Source organism: Phyllopteryx taeniolatus, chromosome 2 (genome assembly GCF_024500385.1).
Source record: "Phyllopteryx taeniolatus isolate TA_2022b chromosome 2, UOR_Ptae_1.2, whole genome shotgun sequence".
NCBI classification, from domain to species: domain Eukaryota; kingdom Metazoa; phylum Chordata; class Actinopteri; order Syngnathiformes; family Syngnathidae; genus Phyllopteryx; species Phyllopteryx taeniolatus.
The window spans coordinates 20827262-20849634 of record NC_084503.1 but is presented as its reverse complement, the minus strand read 5'-3'; the positions used below and the strand labels follow the sequence as shown (position 1 = coordinate 20849634).

At 40.3% G+C, this 22373-nt stretch overlaps 2 protein-coding genes across 17 annotated transcripts in view; both read left to right on the top strand.

Moving 5' to 3' along the window:
- abcc12 (ATP-binding cassette, sub-family C (CFTR/MRP), member 12) overlaps window positions 1–5600 on the top strand; it is a 69330-nt gene extending 63730 nt beyond the window's left edge. For 13 of the 15 annotated variants that reach the window (XM_061765116.1, XM_061765091.1, XM_061765136.1 and 10 more), the window contains 5 exons: window positions 608–767; window positions 855–933; window positions 1495–1608; window positions 2858–3022; window positions 3156–5600. In XM_061765116.1, the coding sequence (XP_061621100.1) occupies window positions 608–767; window positions 855–933; window positions 1495–1608; window positions 2858–3022; window positions 3156–3260 (623 nt within the window). In that variant the 3' untranslated portion in view covers window positions 3261–5600. Of the gene's footprint in view, window positions 1–607; window positions 768–854; window positions 934–1494; window positions 1609–2857; window positions 3023–3155 lie in introns of those variants that run through there. The other 2 variants (XM_061765123.1, XM_061765145.1) reach the window with 2 other exon arrangements.
- A 1614-nt stretch (window positions 5601–7214) lies between these two features.
- The window catches only part of LOC133473519 (myocyte-specific enhancer factor 2A-like), a 52706-nt gene continuing 37547 nt past the window's right edge, over window positions 7215–22373 (top strand). Inside the window, exon 1 of one of the 2 annotated variants that reach the window (XM_061765193.1) lies at window positions 7215–7373. The gene's annotated coding sequence lies outside the window, so the exon portion shown is untranslated. The remainder of the gene's footprint in view (window positions 7374–22373) is intronic. The other variant, XM_061765199.1, reaches the window with a different exon arrangement.

Below are 22373 nucleotides of genomic sequence, written 5' to 3'. Positions count from 1 at the left end.
GGCGGGGCCAGGGATTGAACCCTGGTCCTCAGAACTGAGGTAGACGCTCTAACCAGTCATCCACCGTGCCGCTATCTTGTAACATTCACATCTTTTTACAATTACAATTTTAAAAATAGTGAAAAATATTCAAGAAACTTTTTTTAATGAAAAGAATATATTAGAAATAAAAAGTATGTTGTATAACCTTATAACCATTTTAATAAAAAAATTATTGTTCTATCTTTCAACATTTTACCAATAACTTTTTCTTGTAACCTTTTGATGGGTGACGTGTTTAATTTTATAATCTCAATCTGTGGCGGGCGAATAAAAAATTGTACATCCTTTGGACAACCGTACTCGAAAACTAAAACAACAGAAACTGAAAACATTTTTTTGGATCGAGCCAGCCTGCTTGGTGGAAATGTGATGTGGTTCCGAAACTCTGGTCCTCTTCTGTGAGGTGTCCAATGAGAACCTTGTAAATACACTTACCAACATATTGTGATTCTGGGTGTTTTCATCCATGGATTGGGTAAAATTGTCTTTTATGATGTCATGATCTCCATTGGCCGCCAAAACCGTCCTTCACCCTGTACTCCATCTGCTGCCTCTGTGTCTGCAGGTAAGTCCTCTTTAGGGGTGGCGCTGTTCCGGCTAGCTGAACCAGCCGCGGGAAGCATCCTGATAGACGGAGTTGACATCTCGGCCATCGGTTTGCAAGATCTGCGTAGCAAACTGTCCATCATCCCCCAGGACCCCGTGCTTTTCGTCGGCACAGTCAGGTAACTAACAACATGCGGACATAAAGTATACAGTATGTGTGTTGTGGACTACCAGTGGCTGAAGACCACTCGTATCTACGCTAACAGGCACAACCTGGACCCCTTTAACAGCTACAGTGACAAGAAGATCTGGGTAGCACTGGAGAGGACCTACATGAAGGACTCTGTGAGTCATCGGTGCGCCGGAGACAAAACTCTTTTGGTCCCAATCTAGTTCAGTTCAATATAATGGTTTATTTCAAACTTATGGTTCGTAGACGATGCACAGTTAAAGATAGGAAAAGAAAAAAATACAACTCTCCTAGGTTTACTGTGAAAAATACTACCTCAAGAACTATGTAGGAATTTATGACAGTGTCTCCGATAGGTACAGTAAGGAAACAAAATGTAAAGCAAACGTTTTTTCTTTTGTGCAAACAGTAACAGATTGAATGATGAATCTTTTCTTTTTTGGAAAGTGCAACGCCATTGTCTTCTTTTTAGGAAATGAATGATGTAGACCAGTCCAACCATAGCAGTTTGAACAATGTGAATTTTTTGCTATGAAAACGGTGAACCCCGTTAATCGTAGGGGGATACGTTTCAGACCCACCTGCAATATAGAGAGATGATTTTTTTTTTTAAAAACACTTTTTGAACAACGACTCTGAAAGGAGCCACTGGCCTTTAGTTGGGTCTCTCACTTAAATCTCCAGACTAGTCCTCAAGTGATGTTTTGTCTCCACAGATCTCCAAACTGGAGGGTCACCTTCAGGCGCAGGTGTTGGAGAACGGAGAGAACTTCTCAGTTGGAGAGCGACAGTTGATCTGCATGGCGAGAGCGTTGCTACGCAACTCCAAGGTTGGAACAAAGCCACGTAATCTATAATTCAGGGATTCTCATACTTTTTGGGTCTAGAGACCCCTGACAGGCCAGGGGAGTGTTTTCCAAGGACCCCCTCATATGCCTAACACCATCCATCCATCCATTTTCTCCAATCCATCCATCCATTTTCTACACCGTTTCTCCTCACTAGGGTCGCGGGCGTGCTGTAGCCTGTCCCAGCTATCTTCGGACGAGAGGCGGGATACACCCTGAACTGGTCGCCAGACAATCGCAGGGCACAAATAAACAAGCAACCATTCACACTCACATTTATACCTACGGACAATTTAGAGACTTCAGTTAAGCTACCGTACATGTTTTTGGGATGTGGGAGGAAACCGGAGTACCCGGAGAAAACCCGCACGGGGAGAACATGCAAAAACCACATAGGAGAGGCTGGATTTGGATCCGGCGGATGTGCTAACCAGTTGGCCACCGTGCTGCCAGTCCCTTGTCCGTGTCTATATGTGTCCTGCGCCTGACTGGCAACCAGTTCAGGGTGTAGTCTGCCTTTCACCCGAAGTCAGCTGGGATATGCTCCAGCGCCCCGCGACCCTAACCAGGATAAGCGGTGTTGAAAATGGATGGATGGATGGATTTCTTTGGGCTAAAAAGTTGTAATCTCCCTAGGTGTTTCCCCCCCCCCCCCCCCCCCCCCCCGAGATAAACACTTACCACTATCAAAGTTTTTCTCCATCCTATTTTTTCTTTTTTTTTCTCTTGCGTTTCCTGAGTGATAACTTCACTTCATTTTGTTGTAATGTAGGTGTATTCCAACATGCCTGCTAGTAGGGGACCCTATTAGGGAGAGTTCCAAATCTTGACATGTCTGTTTCAAGTTGTGTCATTGCTATGGACCAATATCTGCCATCTCTCGGGCCCCAGCCACCAGCTAGCAACAGCAACTAAGGGACACTATGCAGGGGATTCCCGACAGCGACATGTTATCGTTCCAGTGCTTTGTCATTTGGGCCAATGTCAGCTGTCTCTTGCGGCACCCTTCAGTTTCCAGCCCGAGGCAATAGTCTGGTTTGCCTTCCCTGATGCGGCATCTCTGCTTAGAGCTGATACTAACCCTTCACCAACACTTTAACTTAACCTTAACCCCACGATGGTAATTTTTAAGTCCTTACCCTATGGGATCATCAAACAGTGGCCACAGACCTAGACTCTGGTAAAAACTGTAAAGCTATGGTTAAAATCAAAGTTTTCCCCCCTGGTCCAGATCATTCTTTTGGATGAGGCGACAGCGTCCATCGACGCCGAGACCGACGCCATGATCCAGACAACCATCAGAGACGCCTTTCAGGACTGCACCATGCTCACCATCGCACACCGTATAAACACTGTAATACACGCCGACCGCATTCTGGTCATGGACAACGGAAAGGTAACACACGCCACACACATGCACATACAACCTCTTAGTAGTAGGCCACTGACTGGGTTAAAAGCAAACCCTAACTCCCAACTTCACCCCAACCCAAACTCCAAAATCCTAACCATTACTCCTAACCCTATAGGTGGCAGAACTGGACACTCCAGACGTGTTGTCGCAAAGGTCCGACTCGCTGTTCTCCTCACTCCTGGACGCCGCAAACTCCGTGAGCACGTCGGAGGCAAATTGATCTGCACCCAATATGCGTTTCATCTTGTATTTGTCTTGCACATGTACTAGCATTGAGGGCAAAGAGACAATGTGTTGATTTTTTTTTTTTTTTTTTTTTACAGTGAGAGAGAGAGATGATGTGTATTTAAATGCTATTATTTATTGATTCATGTTTGACTTTGCAATCACTTTTTCAAGTGTCGTGCAAGTTTAAATCAAATCCATAAGAAAGTTTTTTCAATTGATTTACTGTTTTGTTTGTTTCCATACTGCTGCTCATTCTTGGCCACACGGCGGCGGCAGTGGTCTTTGCCTGACTGACAACACAGCAGTGACATAACTGTGCTTGAATTGAATGATAATGACGTCATATTTAAGGGAACAAAAATACTGCGATATAAATTTGAAAAACTTTTTCTAAAAAAAAGTTCAATGAACAATTTTTGGTCTGTTTCAGTTTATTTTGTTGTATTTAATTGTATTTTATTAGAATCCCTCCAAGGGAAATTTACCACTGTACCTCAAGACAGTTGTCATTTAAGTACTTTTATTGAAGCTACAGTTTACGTATATTAAGTAAGTAACAGAGTACATTATGATGAAGTATTAGTCAACACAATGTCAAAACAGTTTGAGATTATTAGTACTTTTGCTGGACTGAGGCATTCATACTTCTAAAGAAGGTGCAGTACATTCACACTGGTATCAGTACTTTTTTCTCAAGTAATAGAGTATGGTTCTGTGTCAGTTATCTTTCTGATGGAACAAGATTCAGCGAGTAATGTGGTGCTGGAGAACTTGGGAGACAAGCGATGAGCACTTGCACAACCCCTGGCTAAAATTATGGAATCATTGCTCCTGGAGGATGATCATCACATGTTTAATTTTGGAGAAAAAAGGCAAATCATGAATATTCCACAACATTTTTATTCAAAATGACACCCTTCTGGCATTAAGAAACACTTAAAAAAGCAAGAAAAAAAAGTGTTGTAGTAATAAAAAATAAAAACACACTACATTAGTACTCTTTATCAACCTGGCTCCAACTTCCTCTGATTGCTGTTACCAGCTCAGCTTTGCAGGTCAGAGCCTTGCCACATTGAGCATTGTCTTTCGTTCCTGTCACAGATTTTCGATTGGCTTGAGATGACATGACATTGACGTCATGTCTTTCGTCACGGAAGCTTTTTGTTCTATGGCATGCTTTGTCATCTTAAAAAAAAAAACGTCATCGCCAAACATCCTTTCAATCAATGGAATCAGAAAAGTTTCCAAAATCTCTATGTAAACTTGTGCATTTATTGAAGATGTAATGACTGTCATCTCCCATGTGCCTTTACCTCAAATGCAGCCCCATATCATCAATGACTGTGGAAATTTGCACATTTTCGTCAGCCAGTCATTTTCATAAATCTCATTGGAACAGCACCAAACAAAGGTTCCAGCATCATCACTTTGCGCAAGGCAGATTTACGATTCATCACTGAGTATCACTTATTGTACATCCAGTCTTCCACAGTCCATAGTTACATGCCCCTTGTAGCCTTGTTTTTGGCTATTCTGTATGTAAATCGTATTTCCTTTAGGTGGTTTCTTACAGTTCGGTCACAGACATTGACTCCAGTTTATGCCCATTTGTACCTCATTTACTTTGTTGTGCATTTTCTATTTTCAGGACGTGCCTGTGAATATTCTCCATTCATCCAGGTCATTTCATTCTCAGGGCATTGAATCGATTGCAACTGGACTGTTCTGTTTGTCTTAGAAGACGTTTCGCCACTCATCTGAGCAGGCTTCATTAGCTCATCCAACAAGGCTTAGTTACGACGCACTTGCCCAAATTTCAAGACATATTGCTGTAAGTTTTCTATCTTGTCGCGTTGAGGTCTACCAGGACGCTTCCCCTTTACAACCTTCCCATTTTGTTTTTACTTGATCCAGATATTAGTCACTGCTGACTGGAAACAAGCAACGTCTTTTGCAACACTGTGATGTTTTACCTTCTTCAAGGATTTTTATAATTGTTTCTGTTGTGTCAATGGACATCTCTTATATTGGAGCCATGATTCATGTCAATCCACTTGGTGCAACAGCTCCTCAAGGCGTGAACACTCTTATTTAACTGCTGACTAATTGGCAGATTCAATCTGATGTAGGTGTTTGTTTTAGAACTGAAAATTACAAGCTGATTCCATAGTTCTTTCCTCAGAATTGAGCAAGTCCATATTTTTTTCCTTGACTTGCTCCCCACCCAAAAAATAATTGTGTCTGAGTTCAACAACTTTCTTTTTTGCATGTTTGAGTGTTTCTTCAAGCCAGTTAGGGTGGTATTTTGAATAAAAATTGTTTTTGGAACATCTGTTTGCCTTGTTTTTTTTTCTTCTACAAAATGAATCATTTAAATGAACATCCTCCAGGAGCAGTGATTCCATTTATTTTTTTTATTTTTTTTTTGCCAGGGGTTGGAGTAGTGCTATGTTAATGTGGTATGTCCTTCTACTGTCATATACAGTATGTACAGTGGCCCCAAATCTCAGCTATTCGTGGAGGATTTTATTAACTAAAAAAAAATTATGAATAAGTGGGGATAGACCATTTAAAATGTAAAGCAGTGCGGTATCATTACTCTTACAAGAGTACTCTATCAGTTGTACTACTGATTGAGTAAACAAGTAACTTACTGGAGTACTTGGTGAGTAAATGAGTATTTGTAGTGGTGGTAGTTTAGTGTGGTATCTGTATTTTTACTGTAGTATTTAGTGTGGTACCCCAGAACTTAATGTGGTGTGGCGTCTTCACTCTAACAAGAGTAACAAAATAATGTGACATTGTTACTATCACAAGAGTAAGAGTGTGCTCTGTGTGATGTGAGCCATGGGGAGCTTCATGTCTCACAACATCAGTACGCTTACAAGAATAATAAAGTATTGTAGTGTTGTTTTAGTTGTATTCGTTTAACAGAGTACAGAAATATACAGTGAGGCATTTAGTACTTAGTGTGGTTTCTGCACTTTTATAAACTTAAGAGGATACTCACAGAACTTTCCCAACAGAATATTTTGTTTTCTGGGATATCAGTACTTTTAATGGAATAATAAAGAAGTTTGTGTGGTATAAGTACTTTTGCCGTAGTAACGGAGAACTTGTGGTGTAAAATCTACACTTTGACAGGTGTAACGCAGTACTCAATTTGTTATGAATCCTTTTACAGGCGTAACAAAGTACTTGGTGATGATGTAATGATGTGATTAGTTTTACTGGAGTAACGGGGAACTTAGAGTGGTGTGATATCAGTCTTTTTACAGGAGTATCAAAGTACTTAGTGTGGTATGATTATTTTCATCGGAGAAACAGGGAGCTTAATGTGGTGCAAAATCAGCATCTTGACAGGACTAACGCAGTACACAATTTGGTATGAATGCTTTTACAGGAGTATCAAAGTACTCAGTGTAGTATCTGTACTTTACATGAGTAACAAAGTACTTTGTGTGTTAGGATTACTTTTACCCTGAGTAACATGGAACTTAATGTGGTGTAAAAAAAAAAAAAAGCACTTTGACAGGAGTACAGAATTTGGTATGAATCCTTTTACAGGAGTAACAAAGTAATTTGTGCGGTATGATTACTTTTACCACAGTTAACGGGGAACTTATGGTGCGATATCAGTGTTTTTACACGAGTATCAAAGCACTTAGTGTGGTATGTGTACTTTTACAGAAAAAGTGCTTAGTGTTGTTTGAGTAATTGCAAACTTAATAAAGTGTGAGATCAGTGGTTCCTTCACAAAGCACTTTTAGTGTAGTATAATGTCGTTAGTGTGATCCTGGTAGGCCTACTCCAGTAATGTGTGGTAACTCTAACAAGAGTAACAAAGTAGTCTGTTTTATATGAAAACCTGTAGTACTTGAGAAACTATTAGTACTTGTAGAAATGGAAAGTGTACACTGTCGCTACTGTAGTGGAGTCGTCAGGGAGATGACAGCGGGATGGGCGCGGCTTGTAGTCCGAGTGTGAGCGTCCTCGATCGGGGAGGATGTGAGGGTGTGAGCGGTGGAGTCACCTCCTCCGTCCCACTTACTCCCTCTTCTTCCTCCTTCATCTTCTCCTTCGTCTTCGTCGAAAGTGGGCGACGGTGAGTGAACTTCAGTCCACTTTGGTGCTTTTCATTCGTGTGTTTGTCGTCCATTTGTGTCGAAAAACGAGTGTTTTGAGCTCACTGTTGACGTCTTTGGAACCTTGGAGGTGTTTTGATATTTCATTTTGGACTTTTGAGTCACTTGGCCGAGCGAGAACATGTCGTTCTGGATACTTTGGGGAACACTGAAGCAACTCTCGAGTTTGGAGCAACCTTGACGCTAGCCAGCTAGCCGCGTTAGCATCATAGTGAAGGAAGGAAGGATGGATGCTTCCTCAATCCTCAAGTTTTTGCCATAAAAAGTTATGTAGACTTGGAATGGAAATATAAATAAACACCATAACAATTGGTGAAGTGTACAGGTCATGTTTTACAATTCTTAATAATAATACTATATTTGTTGTGATTGATCGATTGATTGGACATTTCGTTCAAACAAGTACACAAAACAGAAATACAAATTTACTACATAAATTTGATCCCATAGCGAAACACTGTGTACAATCTCCACAAATATCTATACTGTACGCCATATATAAACACTTATACATACTGTATGTAGGCCTACCGAATTGTTATTCCCTATGTGCACACGAATTTTTTTTATACATATACCTCCATCAGTCCCCACACCCTGTGTGCAGCACTTTTTATACGTTCTTTTAAACCATTTTCAATTTGGACATTGCTTTAATTCCTCACTTATACTGTTTAACAGTTTCACACCACACATTGCCAAACTTTTCCTGGTTGTGTTACATTTAATTGTTTTAGTGTTGACCCCTTAAATTATTCTGAAACAGATTTAACATTTTATGTTACTGTATTTAGTTGTTTTTAACCTCATACATTAGTACGGTTGTTTGATTAGATGCAGTATCTGTAAATTTAAAAAAAAATTTAGTGAGTGGATTGGTGTGTTACAGATGTTCTACTTTATGGTCCTTATTGTGTTGTTGTTTTTTTGGGGGGAGGAGGGGTAGTGATTTTAATGACTCATAAATTCTTGTGGTTGTATCCCCAAACAGGGGATGCAGTAGAGAGTGTTGAGTAGTTTATGGTCTGGTCTTTCTTTGGCTTTTTTAATGGCCATTTTTCTTGCTAATTTAGTCATGATAATTATAAATGACACTTGTATAGTGCCTTTTTAGGACACCCAGAGATGCTTGCCTACTGTATCGCTATTCATCGCTATGATCATAACAAAGGAAGGAATTTTAGCGCCTTTCATGATGTTCTTGGTTAGATAAATATGGCTAATATCGGCACATCCTCATCGTCAACTTGAGCCAGGAAAAACCCTGAATATATTTATGAATGAACTTGTAGAATCATACAAAATAAATTTTTACTACTGTTTGAGATTAATATCCAAGGCAGCATTTTTATTTATTTTTTTAAATTAATTAATTTATTTATTTTTGTTCAAGACCAATAGGCTACATTCCATAGTTTTGCACTTAACTGTAGAATCATAAAAAATAAATTTTTACTACTGTTTGAGATTAATATCCAAGGCAGCATTTTTATTTATTTTTTTACATTAATTTATTTATTTATTTTTGTTCAAGACCAATAGGCTACATTCCATAGTTTTGCACTTAAAAATATTGTCTGCAGAAAAAAAAATCCCCCCACCAAAAAAAAAAAAAAAAAAAGAAAAGACTCAGTATTTATTTTAGGCTTATTTTCTGTTTTTTATTATTATTATTTTTTTTTTAACAGATCTTGGCCTATCTACATTTTGGTCTAAACCTTACTTGAGCTGATTTGGTCTATTATTACCTATATTCAATGTCTGGATGTTGTTGTTGTTGTTGTTTTTTAAACAATAACGAGTAAAAATAGTGAGGTTAAATAAATGTGTGTAGGCTTGTTTTGTTGGAATCGATTGCTGTAATCCTCCTTGTAGAGATCAGCCACCTCAGGTAAATGATTAATTGTCGCCTATATCCATGAGTTCCATGAGCTTTTTCTTGGGTTGATTGCATCACTCACCTTTGAAATACATTTTTTTTAAGACAACATAACACAGGTTTTTTTTATGGTCAATGGCGTACAGTCCTGCTCACCATTATTGTCACCCCTTCATTTTTTGCATAACCTGTATAATATCGAAAATAAATGGAAATGTACCAAACTTATATCATCAGGATCTTTTAATTGAAGGTCCAATGTAATTTCGGAAAGAACATTGTTTATTTAAACTAAGATATTGTAATTTCAAAGAAAATAAAAACAGAAAACAGCATGAGCAGCCGCTCTCATTCATTAGCGTACAGCAGCATCAAGCCAAACGCGTCAACATCAGACTGTCAAGCCATCCGCCACAACGATTGTTAATAGTATGCATTACGGTAACACCCCGCAAACGCGCTGTTGGGCCACCTTCAAAATGAAAGCCACCTTCAAAATGAAAGCCTAACAAATAATTGACAGCAATGATTTGGATTCAAAAGAATTATATGAAATAATCTTTGTGTTATCGCACATCCAGTCAAATTCTGGAAGAAAGTCGAATGTGCCAGGAATGGACGCAGTAAGGTCAATTTGGATCTGAAGTTAATATTTAAAAATATTAATAATAAATACAAAGTTTATTTGGAATCTGCATATATGACTGCAATTATCCCTGTTTTTAAAAATAATATTAAAAATAATCTCTTATTGCAAGATCACTCCAGTTCTGGAGGACATTAGACCACCCCGGGGGCCTAGGCTTTACACGATCAGGATTTTTGGGGCCGATCACAGATCAGCGAGTTTAAAAAAAACTATAACCGATCACCGATCCGATCACAAGATGGAGCAATGTGTGTATTTAAATGACTTGTTCATTTACTGGATATACTTGTGTACTTAATTGCTCAAGAAATTATATTTACAATGAATAATGTATGATGATGATAATTGGGCTTTACACGATCAGGATTTTTGGGGCCGATCAGCAAATTTAAATAACCGATAACCGATCACAAGATGGTGGAATGTGTCTTTTTAAATGACCTGTTCTTTTACTGTATATACTTGTGTACTTAATTGCTCAAAAAAAATATATTTACAATAAATAATGTATCTTTGTTCCTCTATTTATGTCAGTGAGGCATAGTGACTGACAGAACAAATGAATGGTCTTCTATTAGATGGCAGGAAGTATATACAGTAATTAATGTATCCACTTTTTGTGAGATTTTAGTTTTTTGGTTTGTCGTGAGGTTTGTAAAATATGTGCCTTGGGTCCATAAAGGTTGGAAATAGTCAGATCATGTATTCTAATCAGTCAGGTCAAACCAACATTACAACATGACAGAAATAATGGGTGCTAACTTACTGTAATTAAATTACTTTATTGTAATTAAATTACTTCAACACACCAAAACTTTAGACCATGATTCGACAGAACACCTGCATGTTCGCTTACAACCGTTAGTGCTAGCACGAGCTTACTCGGCTGCATAACATTTTGTTGCCTGCTTGCGAGCCGTATCGTAATTAAAGTATGTGAACATACCTCAAGCAAGCCTTAAACGAACGTCCTCTCCCGAGTACAGATAACCACCAGCACACATTTGTCCCCATTTTATTCTTATAAACACACGGTGTGATCCATTAGTGTTGTCGTCACCATGGTAACGAGTGCATCCGGTCGCGTTTGAGTTGACAAGATAAAGCCCAGTGATCGTAAAAAACGGGATACGGTGGTATCGGAATACAAGATTTTATTGGAGTAGTCTGACATAGGGCAATCGTGAAAGACCAATTTTGTCTTGTAGTCTTATCCAGGCATTATGTGTTGTCTGTCCCACACCGCCGACATGTTTTTTTTTTTTTAAATAACTTTATTGGTGGTCAGATATTTACAGTACTACGTCAAAAGACACGCGACAAGGCTAAAAATAAACAAGCTTTTTGATTTAAATATACTGTACATGATGGCGACGCGGAGTAAATGTCTTTTGCAAAGCCGATCAATTGGTAAAATGCAGCATTGTGGTCGACTGGTTAGCACATCTGCCTTACAGTTCTGAGGACCCGGGTTAAAATCTGGTCTCGCCTGTGTGGCCGGTTTTTGGGGTGCCTCTGTGTGGCCGGTGGACCGCCCTGGGTCCCTCAGTGTGGGACGTGTCCCGTCCACCGGGCTGCTCTCGGGTGGACTCCTCGGCCTTACCCCGCCTCTCGATTGATTGGGTGGGGTCCTCAGCCTCCCGGGTGCAGGCACAGCAATTACAGGACACTTCTGTCAGTCATTGTGCATGCGAAGCGGTGTCAATTCACTTGCATGTGTCCACAGACACACACTCCTGGGAGTTATTCACTGGGTGTGGGGCCACGCACTCATTGCGACAAATAACTTATGAATATGCGAATTGCTTGGGTATCCCCTCACTCACACTCTGGTCCTATTGACGTTTATAATTTACATAGCCACTCCCACCACACGTCAGTTGTACAGCCGGGTTCACGACCCTTGTCCTGCGTGCTTCCTCTCCTGTCCTGTCCTTCCCTCACAGGGTGTAGCACTACTGCCCCATACAACACTCATATCTAATGTGTCATTGTTCTCGGTGTATGATTTACTTTCCTCATCTTGTTTACAGTTAGTGTTTTGTCTTTTGTTGTCTTCTTTTCGCACTCCCCTCTAGAAACCTTGTTCTGTTTGACTGATCAACTGATTTTCAATAAATATGCATTAAAATACTAAGAAACCACAGCGGCAGCTTAAAAAGTCCACTGTGACACAGTAAAACTGTTCCGGCATAAAAAGGATACAGATCCTCCTTTCTGCTTGACCTAACAGTCTAACAGGAAAAAAAAAATAATAATAATAGTCAATTTACCTGATTTTAAAAAAATGCTTAAAAATCATCCATTTGGTATCTCAAGACCAAACAGATTATTAAAAAAAAATAATAATAAATAAAAAAATCAGGGATAATACTTTTTAAATGTTAAAAGTTTCATTTAAAAGTAAAAATGATGTAATTCAGCCCTTTTTCTACAGGTACTTATTTTAATTGGAAAAGAAAAACAATGAATAATTATCGATCTGGATTGATATGAAATACTTATGTCTTCATACATTTTACAGCCGTAGCTCCCAGCCCTACTTAGATGTCACATTTGTTAGCTAGTGTTCATAGTTCATATTGCTTCCATTTCCGGCGTCTCTGCAAGTGAACATTTTTTACCATAAAGGTTTTTCTTCTTTTACTTTTTTTGATACTTTTTTAAAATTTACTTTCTCCTCCAATTACTTTAAATATTTCTTACACCCAACATATACTTTACCTTAAATTGTTTGTATACTGCATTGAGTGGTTAAATATTTGAAGATTTTTTTCCCCTTACATTCCATCATATATTTGTACTTTGTGAAATACACAAATATTTACAATTGATAGTTTACATATATTGTATGACTTACTGTAATTATGTTTAAGATTTTTTCTTTTCAGCCACTTTTACTGTAGATTACTTTAAATATCCATCCATCCATCCATTTTCTGAGCCGCTTCTCCTCACTAGGGTCGCGGGCGTGCTGGAGCCTATCCCAGCTATCATTGGGCAGGAGGCGGGGTACACCCTGAACTGGTTGCCAGCCAATCGCAGAGCACATACAAACAAACAACCCTTCACATTCACACCTACGGGCAATTTAGAGTTGTCAATTCACCTACCATGCATGTTTTTGGGATGTGGGAGGAAACCGGAGTTCCCGGAGAAAACCCACGCAGGCACGGGGAGAACATGCAAACTCCACACAGGCGGGGCCGGGCATTGAACCCCGGTCCTCAGAACTGTGAGGCAGACGCTCTTACCAGTCCTCACCGTGCCACCTACTTTAAATATATATATTTGAAATTGAACTATTTGTAGTATTTTACACCCAGCATATTCCTAAAACTGTTGTAATTATAATTTATAATAATTAAATATTTAACTAAATATTTTATTTACATATGACACTTAAAATAATACTAAAATTGTGTTTTACATTTTTTTCCTCACAATATACTGTATATATTATTTTCAGTACACCCTGACATTGTAAAGTCATCTTTGTACCTACTGTTTATCAATGACAATGACATACAGTATTTAATAAGGTGTCTTTGTCTGTTTTTTTCCCCCAAGGGATTGTCATTTTATATTACACTATTGTAATAAATGATGCTAAGTACATGACATTGCTTCAAGTGACACATATTTTGTCCCACGTGGTCAAGTTTGGACTGACAATTCCGCTCTTAAAAATAAGCGTGTAATTTAAAAATGATGTGAACACTGCACAAAACAGCACTCTGCACCGCCGCCATGACATCAGAGGAAAAATCTTAGCCAGTAAATGACATCAGCATCATGTAGGGCTGGTTGATATGACCTAAAAATAAAACCATTTTTTTCCCAATTTTACAGGGAGTTTGCCGTTTTAAAACCACTAGCAAGATTTGAATGTAGCCACACATGAGCCGCAGCCCTCACTGACGTGCATGAGCACGTCTCAGACATAGCCATTCAGTATGGCATGCAATTATGAAAGTGCGTAGTTGTGATAAATCGTCAGAACGCTGTCCTGCTTCAACAAAATAGCAGCGCTAGTAATACTATGCTAGTATTAGCACTGTAAATGTTAGCCACACGGCTGCTACGTTGGTGGCATGATTAATTCGTAATAGAGTGTTACTATAACACTAAATATTATCGGTTTAAAGTTTTATTTTTTGGGGAATGTACAATCATTTAAAAAATCAAAATGTGGTTATAAACTTACCTGTTGAGCAGAAATTTTGCTAATGTTGCCGTGTCACTTTTGAATGCTCTCAGCTGCCTGATGTCTTGCCCATCTGCTTCTGTTTGCTAATCTTATGCCCAGTTGTTAGTAAACGAAGGGTAGGCATTTTTTATTTTCCAGAGGTGGATCTTCCAAAATACCGTATTTGCACGACCATAGGGCGCACCGTATTAAAAGGCGCAGTCTCAGTTAAGGGGTCTAATTCTGTATTTAACACATACCTATGGCGCTCCGTATTATTGGGCTCAGGCATGGTAAAACATACGCTAGCTGAAAACATACAGTAGCATGCAGGCACGCTAAAACAATGTTTTTAAAAAGGCAGCGGGAGCAAAACTGAGTTCGGTTGTACTTTATTGAAGTATTTAACAATGTACTCACGTTATTTTTTTTATCAATCCTCATCCACAAATCCATCAAAGTCCTCATCTGTATCTGAAATGAGCAGCTGGGCAAGTTCTTAATCAAACACGCCAGGTTCGAGTCAGTCTCGTTCTCGTGCGAAAGCTCGAACAAGCATCCACAATCCATTCACAAATTGTGGCGTAACTCGCCCGGCACTGCCTCCTAGTCTTAGTAAAGATGTGTTCGCCATCTGTCATCCATGGCTCCCACGCCGCTCACTTCACTTAAAACGCCCTGTTTACACGGATGTCCAGCAGTTCGTCAAGCCTTCCCGAATGATGGCAAGCCACTCAGTCGAATGGTGACTTGAGACGCTTCTCCCGGCTGTTCTTTGCTCATTAATCCATTGCTCGAGTTGGAAGACCAACTCGAGCCACCTCGCCTTGTTTCTGCGTTTTTGTTTTTCCTTTTTTTCCGCGGAAACTCAGCTTTGTCTTCTTGACTTGGCGTAGCTCGTTTTCCTGCTTCCTCCACTTGCAAACCATGGATTCGTTGATCTTGAATTCTCTCGCGGTTGCGGCTGCTCGATTCCCATGTTCCTCCGCGTAACTGATAGCTTGCAGATTAAACTGTGCTTCGTAGGCGTGTCTCTTCCTAGGTAACATTTCCGGGGGTCCTTAGCCAAACCGATGTTGTTTTGCACAATGCACACCCCGGAAATGCTCCCAGTCAGTCAAGCGGTATTTAAAAAAAAAAATAAAAAATAAAAAAATACACCCCGCTGTGGGTTTAGCGTCCTCCTTCATGCACCCTCCCCTGTCCTCAGCCACGTCCGCGTTTCCTCTGTGTAAGCAGAGTGTCGGGAGGAAATGCTCCAAAAAAAAATAAATAAATAAAAAGTCATGCGGCGCGCTCATCACACAACAACATTTATAGATGTTGGAACTCGGTGCCGCATTATAAGGCACCCCGTCCATTTTGGAAAAAATGTAAGACTTTTAAATGCGGCTTATGGTCGTGAAAATATGGCAGTTTGAGCAAAGTTCTTGAAGCCCAAAAGGTCAGCGCGAGGCTGCTGGGTGACCAGATATGAGTGTGCATGACAGATGATTCACATCTTGTCAGTCACAGCTTCTGTCTCTGATAGGTTGTTTTTTCTCGGGCGCTGTCCTTTTTTTTTTTAAAACAACTGCAAAGTGCAAACTCAACTTTCAATTTTTTTTCTACTTCGCTTCTAGAAAAACAGCATTATTCAAAACAAGATTTCCTTTTTTTGTTTTTTACCCTTTTAGGATTTGCATTAATTCTCTGGAAGGATACTTTTCTAACAGTTTTTCCCCCCAGCATGGACTTCCACACAAACAACAGAAATACAGAATTTTTTTTCTTTACAGATCATGTGAAAGTGCCTCCTCTCAGAAAAATGTTTGTCAACATGTACTGTAAGTGAACACGATTCTTTCAAACCCTGGCACTCTCTTAACACTCATTAACGAGGGGTGCTAATATTGCCACACGAGGTGTTTTCTTTTTTTTTCTTCTTTGAAATTCTAATATCTAAGTTGAAAAAAATTAATTTGTTAAATTACTTTGGACCACCAATTAAGAGATTCTGATGATATCACTTCAGTAAATTTCCATTTATTTCTGAAGCTACTACACAGGTTATGCAAAAAATGGAGTGCCAATAATGGTAAGCACGACTGTAGCATTGTACAAGCCAGGCAAGGCTACCAAGATACAATATTTGCCCCACTGAAGCACATACCTCAGGTCAAAATCTTAATGTGGAAAAGCAGTGTATCAATAGGCGTCATGCCTTTGGCAGTGTTCAGCCCCTTCTACGGAGCTCTTTTCTTGTCATATGCAAAACAATGAAAAGGGTTTCTTAGCGGGCATAGAGTCAGTATTTGCTTTTTTGAAAAATAATTGTTAAATATAGCAACTAAATCACTAAGTTGATAACGCTGACTCTGCTTTTGTAAACTAGGCTCTTTCTGTTCGCAGCTATGTTGTTTGTGTAAGCAGTATAAGTCAGCGGGGATGGAGAAAAAATTCAAATTAATTCAAATGAATTAATAAATCGGCCAGCCCTAGAATCAATTAAAAGACCAGACCAACAACTTTACGAGGCAGAAACCTGTCAAAACATTCACATACATGTGGCAGCATGAGCAACAGGTGGGCAAGTTTAACGGTTTCATGGCTCTTCACAATTAATCGATAAATAATCGATCAAATTAATCGACAACTATTTTGATAATCGATTAATCGTTTAGAGCTATTGTTTAACTTAAAATTGTACAAATCCTTTGATTTCAGCCTCTCAACCGTAAATATTATCTTATTTCTCAAGTCCTGCATGAAAGCAGACTGCTTATCTTTTGTGTTTAATCAAAATATGACATTTGCAAACATCTGCTTTTATTTTGGAAAACAATGATCAACATTTTTCATCTTATCTTACAGACCAAACCTAACTAAATACTAATCAATGTATGGAAAAAAAAGCAAGTTTAATCTACAACCCCAATTCCAATGAAGTTGGGACGTTATTGCTTATTTCCTGCTTATTTCAGCAAGACAATGCCAAACCACATTCTGCACATGTTGCAACAGCGTGGCTTCATAGTGAAAGAGTGTGACTACTAGACTGACCTGCCTGCAGTCCAGACCTGTCTCCCATTGAAAATGTGTGGTGCATTATGAAGCGTAAAATACGACAACGGAGACCTCGGACTGTTGAACAGCTAAAGCTGTACATCAAGCAAGAATGGGAAAGATTTCCACCTTCAAAGCTTCACCAATTAGTGTCTTCAGTTGCCAAACATTTATTGAATGTTTTTAAAAGAAAAGGTGATGTAACACAGTGGTAATCATGACCCTGTCCCAGCTTTTTTGGAACGTGTTGCAGCCATAAAATTCTAAGTTCATGATTATTTGCTAAAAACAATCAGGTTTATCAGTTTGAACATTAAATATCTTGTCTTTGAAGTGTATTCAATTAAATAGAGGTCGAACAGGATTTGCAAATCATGTATTCTGTTTTTATTTATGTTTAACACAACGTCCCAACTTCATTGGAATAGGGGTTGTATTACGAAATATTTGCAGCCGTAGCTATCTGTGTCAAGACGACAAATTATCCTCTATTTAAATAGAAGTGACTCTTCAGATAAATAAACAAACTTCACATCTCTCCTTACATGCTGGTGGTATTTCGCTTTCTGTTCTGCCTTTGATACTACCTTTTGAAGCCAGAAAATTTTCAGGTCAATTTCAACCCCCCAACCCCTAATTTTTTCCCCCTCACTTTCTCCCGGGTCGGTTTTGTGAGGTGTTCCTCAAAATTGTCACAGAAATGAGTCCTGGGGGTTAAACTTCATACTCTGGTCTACCCTTACACACAGATGGCTTCCAGCCTCTGATACAAAATCCCAACGAACCCCTCTTTTCTTCCTATATAGCTGTTTTGCGTGAATGATACCAATGCATGATGGGGTGTTGAAATCGACTGGTGAATTTTCCGGCTTACGAAATGGTATCAGATGTGTAAGTAGTTAGCGAGAAGCAGTTTAGCACCCGTGACTCATTTAGATTTGTGTGAAAGGCAGAGGGAAATGAATGGCCAAATTTTGCAGAAAACCCTGTGTGAAAGATGCAAAAACAAATTTCCACCACGCCACCATTCAATGCTACTCAATTATTGTTCGTGCCATTTTGACGCCTCGCCGATGTGCTCGGTCAGCAAGGGGTCGACCAATTAGAGACAAAGCCGCAGTCGCTAACGAGGTGGAAGGATGAAAGAGCCAGCAATTACTTTGACCCGTTCTGCTGAGAGGCGTCATCAGTACCCTTCAGAACTATTGGCTAATTAGTGCTCGTTAGCACCGTTGATGCTGTACAGTATTTGCTATTTTGTTGGTGGGTTGTTTGATGGTTAGCATGAAACAATTATCAGAAGGTTCTGATTGCCACGTAGCAACCTTGTAACATTATCCTAGTACGTAAATAGCATCCAATACAAAGTACAACCCAAATTCCAATGAAGTTGGGACGTTGTGTTAAACATAAATAAAAACAGAATACAATGATTTGCAAATCATGATCAACCTATATTTAATTGAATACACTACAAAGACAAGATATTTAATGTTCAAACTGATAAACTATTGCTTTTAGCAAATAATCATTAACTTTAATTTTATGGCTGGAACATGTGCCAAATATGCTGGGACAGGTGGCAAAAAAGACTGAGAAAGTTGAGGAACGCTCAACAAACACCTGTTTTGAACATCCCACAGGTGAACAGGCTAATTGGGAACGGGTGGGTGCCATGATTGGGTATATAAGGAGCTTCCCTGAATTGCTCAGTCATTCACAAGCAAAGATGGGGCGACGTTCACCTCTTAGTGAACAAGTGCGTGAGAAAAAAGTCGAACACTTTAAGGACAATGTTTCTCAACGTACAAATGCAAGGAATTTAGTGATTTTATCATCTATGGTCCATAATATCATCAAAAGGTTCAGAGAATCTGGAGAAATCACTGCATGCAAGCGGCAAGGCCGAAAACCAACATTGAATGCCCATGAGCGACGATCCCTCATGCGGCACTGCATCAAAAACCCACATTAATGTGTAAAGGATATCACCACATGGGCTCAGGAACATCAGAAAACCAATGTCAGTAAATACAGTTCGACGATACATCCGTAAGTGCAACTTAAAACTCTACTATGCAAAGCAAAAGCCATTTATCAACAACACCCAGAAACGCCGCCGGCTTCTCTGGTCCCGAGCTCATCTAAGATGGACTGATGTAAAGTGGAAAAGTGTTCTGTGGTCCACATTTCAAATTGTTTTTGCAAATTCTGGACGTCGTGTCCTCCAGGCCAAAGAGGAAAAGAACCATCCGGACTGTTATGGACGCAAAGTTCAAAAGCCAGCATCTGTGATGGTATGGAGCTGTGTTCGTGCCAATTGCATGGGTAACTTACACATCTGTGAAGCCACAATTAATGCTGAAAGGTACAAGTTTTGGTGAAATATGCTGCCATCCAAGCAACGTCTTTTTCATGGACGCCCCTGCTTATTTCAGCAAGACGATGCCAAACCACATTCTGCATGTGTTACAACAGCGTGGCTTCGTGGTAAAAGAGTGCGAGTACTAGACTGGCCTGCCTGCAGTCCAGACCTGTCTCTCATTCAAAATGTGTGGCACATTATGAAGTGTAAAATACGACAACGGAGACCCCGGACTGTAGAACAGCTGAAGCTGTACATCAAGCAAGAATGGGAAAGAATTCCTCCTACAAAGCTTCAACAATTAGTGTCCTCAGTTCCCAAACGTTTATTGAATGTTGTTGAAAGAAAAGGTGATGGTGATACACAGTGGTAAACATGACCCTGTGTTGCAGCCATAAAATTCTAAGTTAATGATTATTTGTTAAAAACAATAAAGTTTATCAGTTTGAACATTAAATATCTTGTCTTTGTAGTGTATTCAATTAAATATAGGTTCAACATGATTTGCAAATCATTGTATTCTGTTTTTATTTATGTTTAACACAACGTCCCACCTTCATTGGAATTGGGGTTGTACTCGAAGGTGAGCGCCTGGTTGGCCGGGCCTGCACCCATGGCGGTGAGAGGAGGTGTGGGTATACTTATTGCCCCCCAGCTTGGCGCCTGTACGTTGGGGTTCACCCCGGTGGACGAGAGGGTAGCCTCCCTCCGCCTTCGGGTGGGAGTACGGGTCCTGACTGTTATTTGTGCCTATGCACCAAACAGCAGTTCAGAGTACCCACCCTTTTTGGAGTCCTTGGAGGAGGTGCTGGAGAGCGCTCCCGCTGGGGACTCAATGGTTCTGCTGGGGGACTTAAATGCTCACGTGGGCAATGACAGTGAGACCTGGAAGGGCGTGATTGGAAGGAACGGCCCCTCGAGATCAGAACCCAAGCGGTATTCTGTTATTGTCCTGTGGGTGTGCTTCGGGAGTATGGGGTATCGAACCCCCTGATACGGGCTGTTCGTTCCCTGTACGACCGGAGTCAGAGTTTGGTCTGCATATCCGGCAGTAAGTCGGACTCGTTCCCGGTGAGGGTTGGACTCCGCCAAGGCTGCCCTTTGTCACTGTTTCTGTTCATAACTTTTACGGACAGAATTTCAAGGCGCAGCCGAGGCGTAGAGGGGGTCCGGTTTGGTGACCTCAGTATTGCATCTCTGCTTTTTGCAGATGATGTGGTTCTTTTGGCTTCATCAAGCCGTGATCTCCAACTCTCACTGGAGCGGTTTGCAGCCGAGTGTGAAGCGGTTGCGATGAGAATCAGTACCTCCAAATCTGAGACCATGGTCCTCAGTCGGAAAAGGGTGCTGTGCCCTCTCCAGGTCGGGGAAGAGAGCCTGCCCCAAGTGGAGGAGTTCAAGTATCTTGTTCATGAGTGAGGGAAGAATGGAACGGGAGATCGACAGGCGGATCGGTGCAGCGTCTGCAGTGATGCAGACTTTGTATCGATCCGTTGTGGTAAAGAAGGACCTAACCCGAAAGGCGAAGCTCTCGATTTACCGGTAGAGCTACGTTCCTACCCTCACCTATGGTCACGACCTGTTGGTCCCGGATACAAGCGGCCGAAATGAGTTTCCTCCGCAGGGTGTCCGGGCTCTCCCTTAGAGATAGGGTGACAAGCTCGGTCATCCAGGAGGATCTCGGAGTAGAGTCGCTGCTCCTCCGCATCGAAAGGAGCCAGATGAGATGGCTGGGGCATCTGCTTCGGATGCCTCCCGGACTCCTCCCTGGTGAGGTGTTCCGGGCACGTCCCACCGGGAGGAGACCCCGGGGACGACCCAGGACACGCTGGAGAGACCATGTCTTTCGGCTGGCCTGGGAACGCCTCGGGATCCCCCCGGAAGAGCTGGATGAAGTGGCTGGGGGAGAAAGAAGTCTGGGCGTCACTGCTAAAGCTACTGCCCCCGTGACCTGACCTCGGATAAGCGGTACAAAATGGATGGATGGATGAAAAATAAACATATAATGTTGTAACATATTGTTTTTACTTTTTGTGAACTAAACTTCCCCTTATTGTTCCACTGTAATGCCATGAGCCAGATGCCTTTGATCTTTTGTTGCAGTTTATTTTGTAAAAGTAAAAACCACTCAACATATTAATTACCTCTTTACTAGTGATGCATTGAAATGCAAATTCTTGATCGTAACCGAGACCGAAAGCTGAAACACAGAAAGAAATTAACAGTCAAACTAAATTTGAAAGTGCTTTTCATACAAAAAAATGCTACGCAAAGAGCTTTACATTCATTAAAATATAGAAATACATCAAACGAGCCAATTGTTAATTGTAAAACTATCCAAATCATTAGTAAAATTGCATTTATGGCTATGACTGCAGAGTTACCTTGCCAACCAATAAAAATTCACTTCGACAACAATTTGTCTAAATTTCCTTATTTTTAAAATTATGTCAAGAACAATACCAAGGGACAGTTATTGCAGTATGTTATGTAGTAGGATACAAATAATTATGCATACTGTTCAGTTTCACAACATACCGTAATTTCTCGTGTATACAACAGTCATACGTACCCCTGTCATATTGGAATGAAAGCCTGACTACACTTTTTTCATAACATATAGGTGGCGGTGGTACATTAGAATGAAAGCGTACACCTTTCTCCTAACCTCTAGGTGGCGGTGGCATATTGGAATGAAAGTATATTGCTTTTTTTTTATAACCACTAGAAGGCAACATACATTTATAAAATGGGAAAGTTTTTTTCTTTTTCCCCTATACCTACAGTGGGTACGGAAAGTATTCAGACCCCTTACATTTGTCACTCTTATATT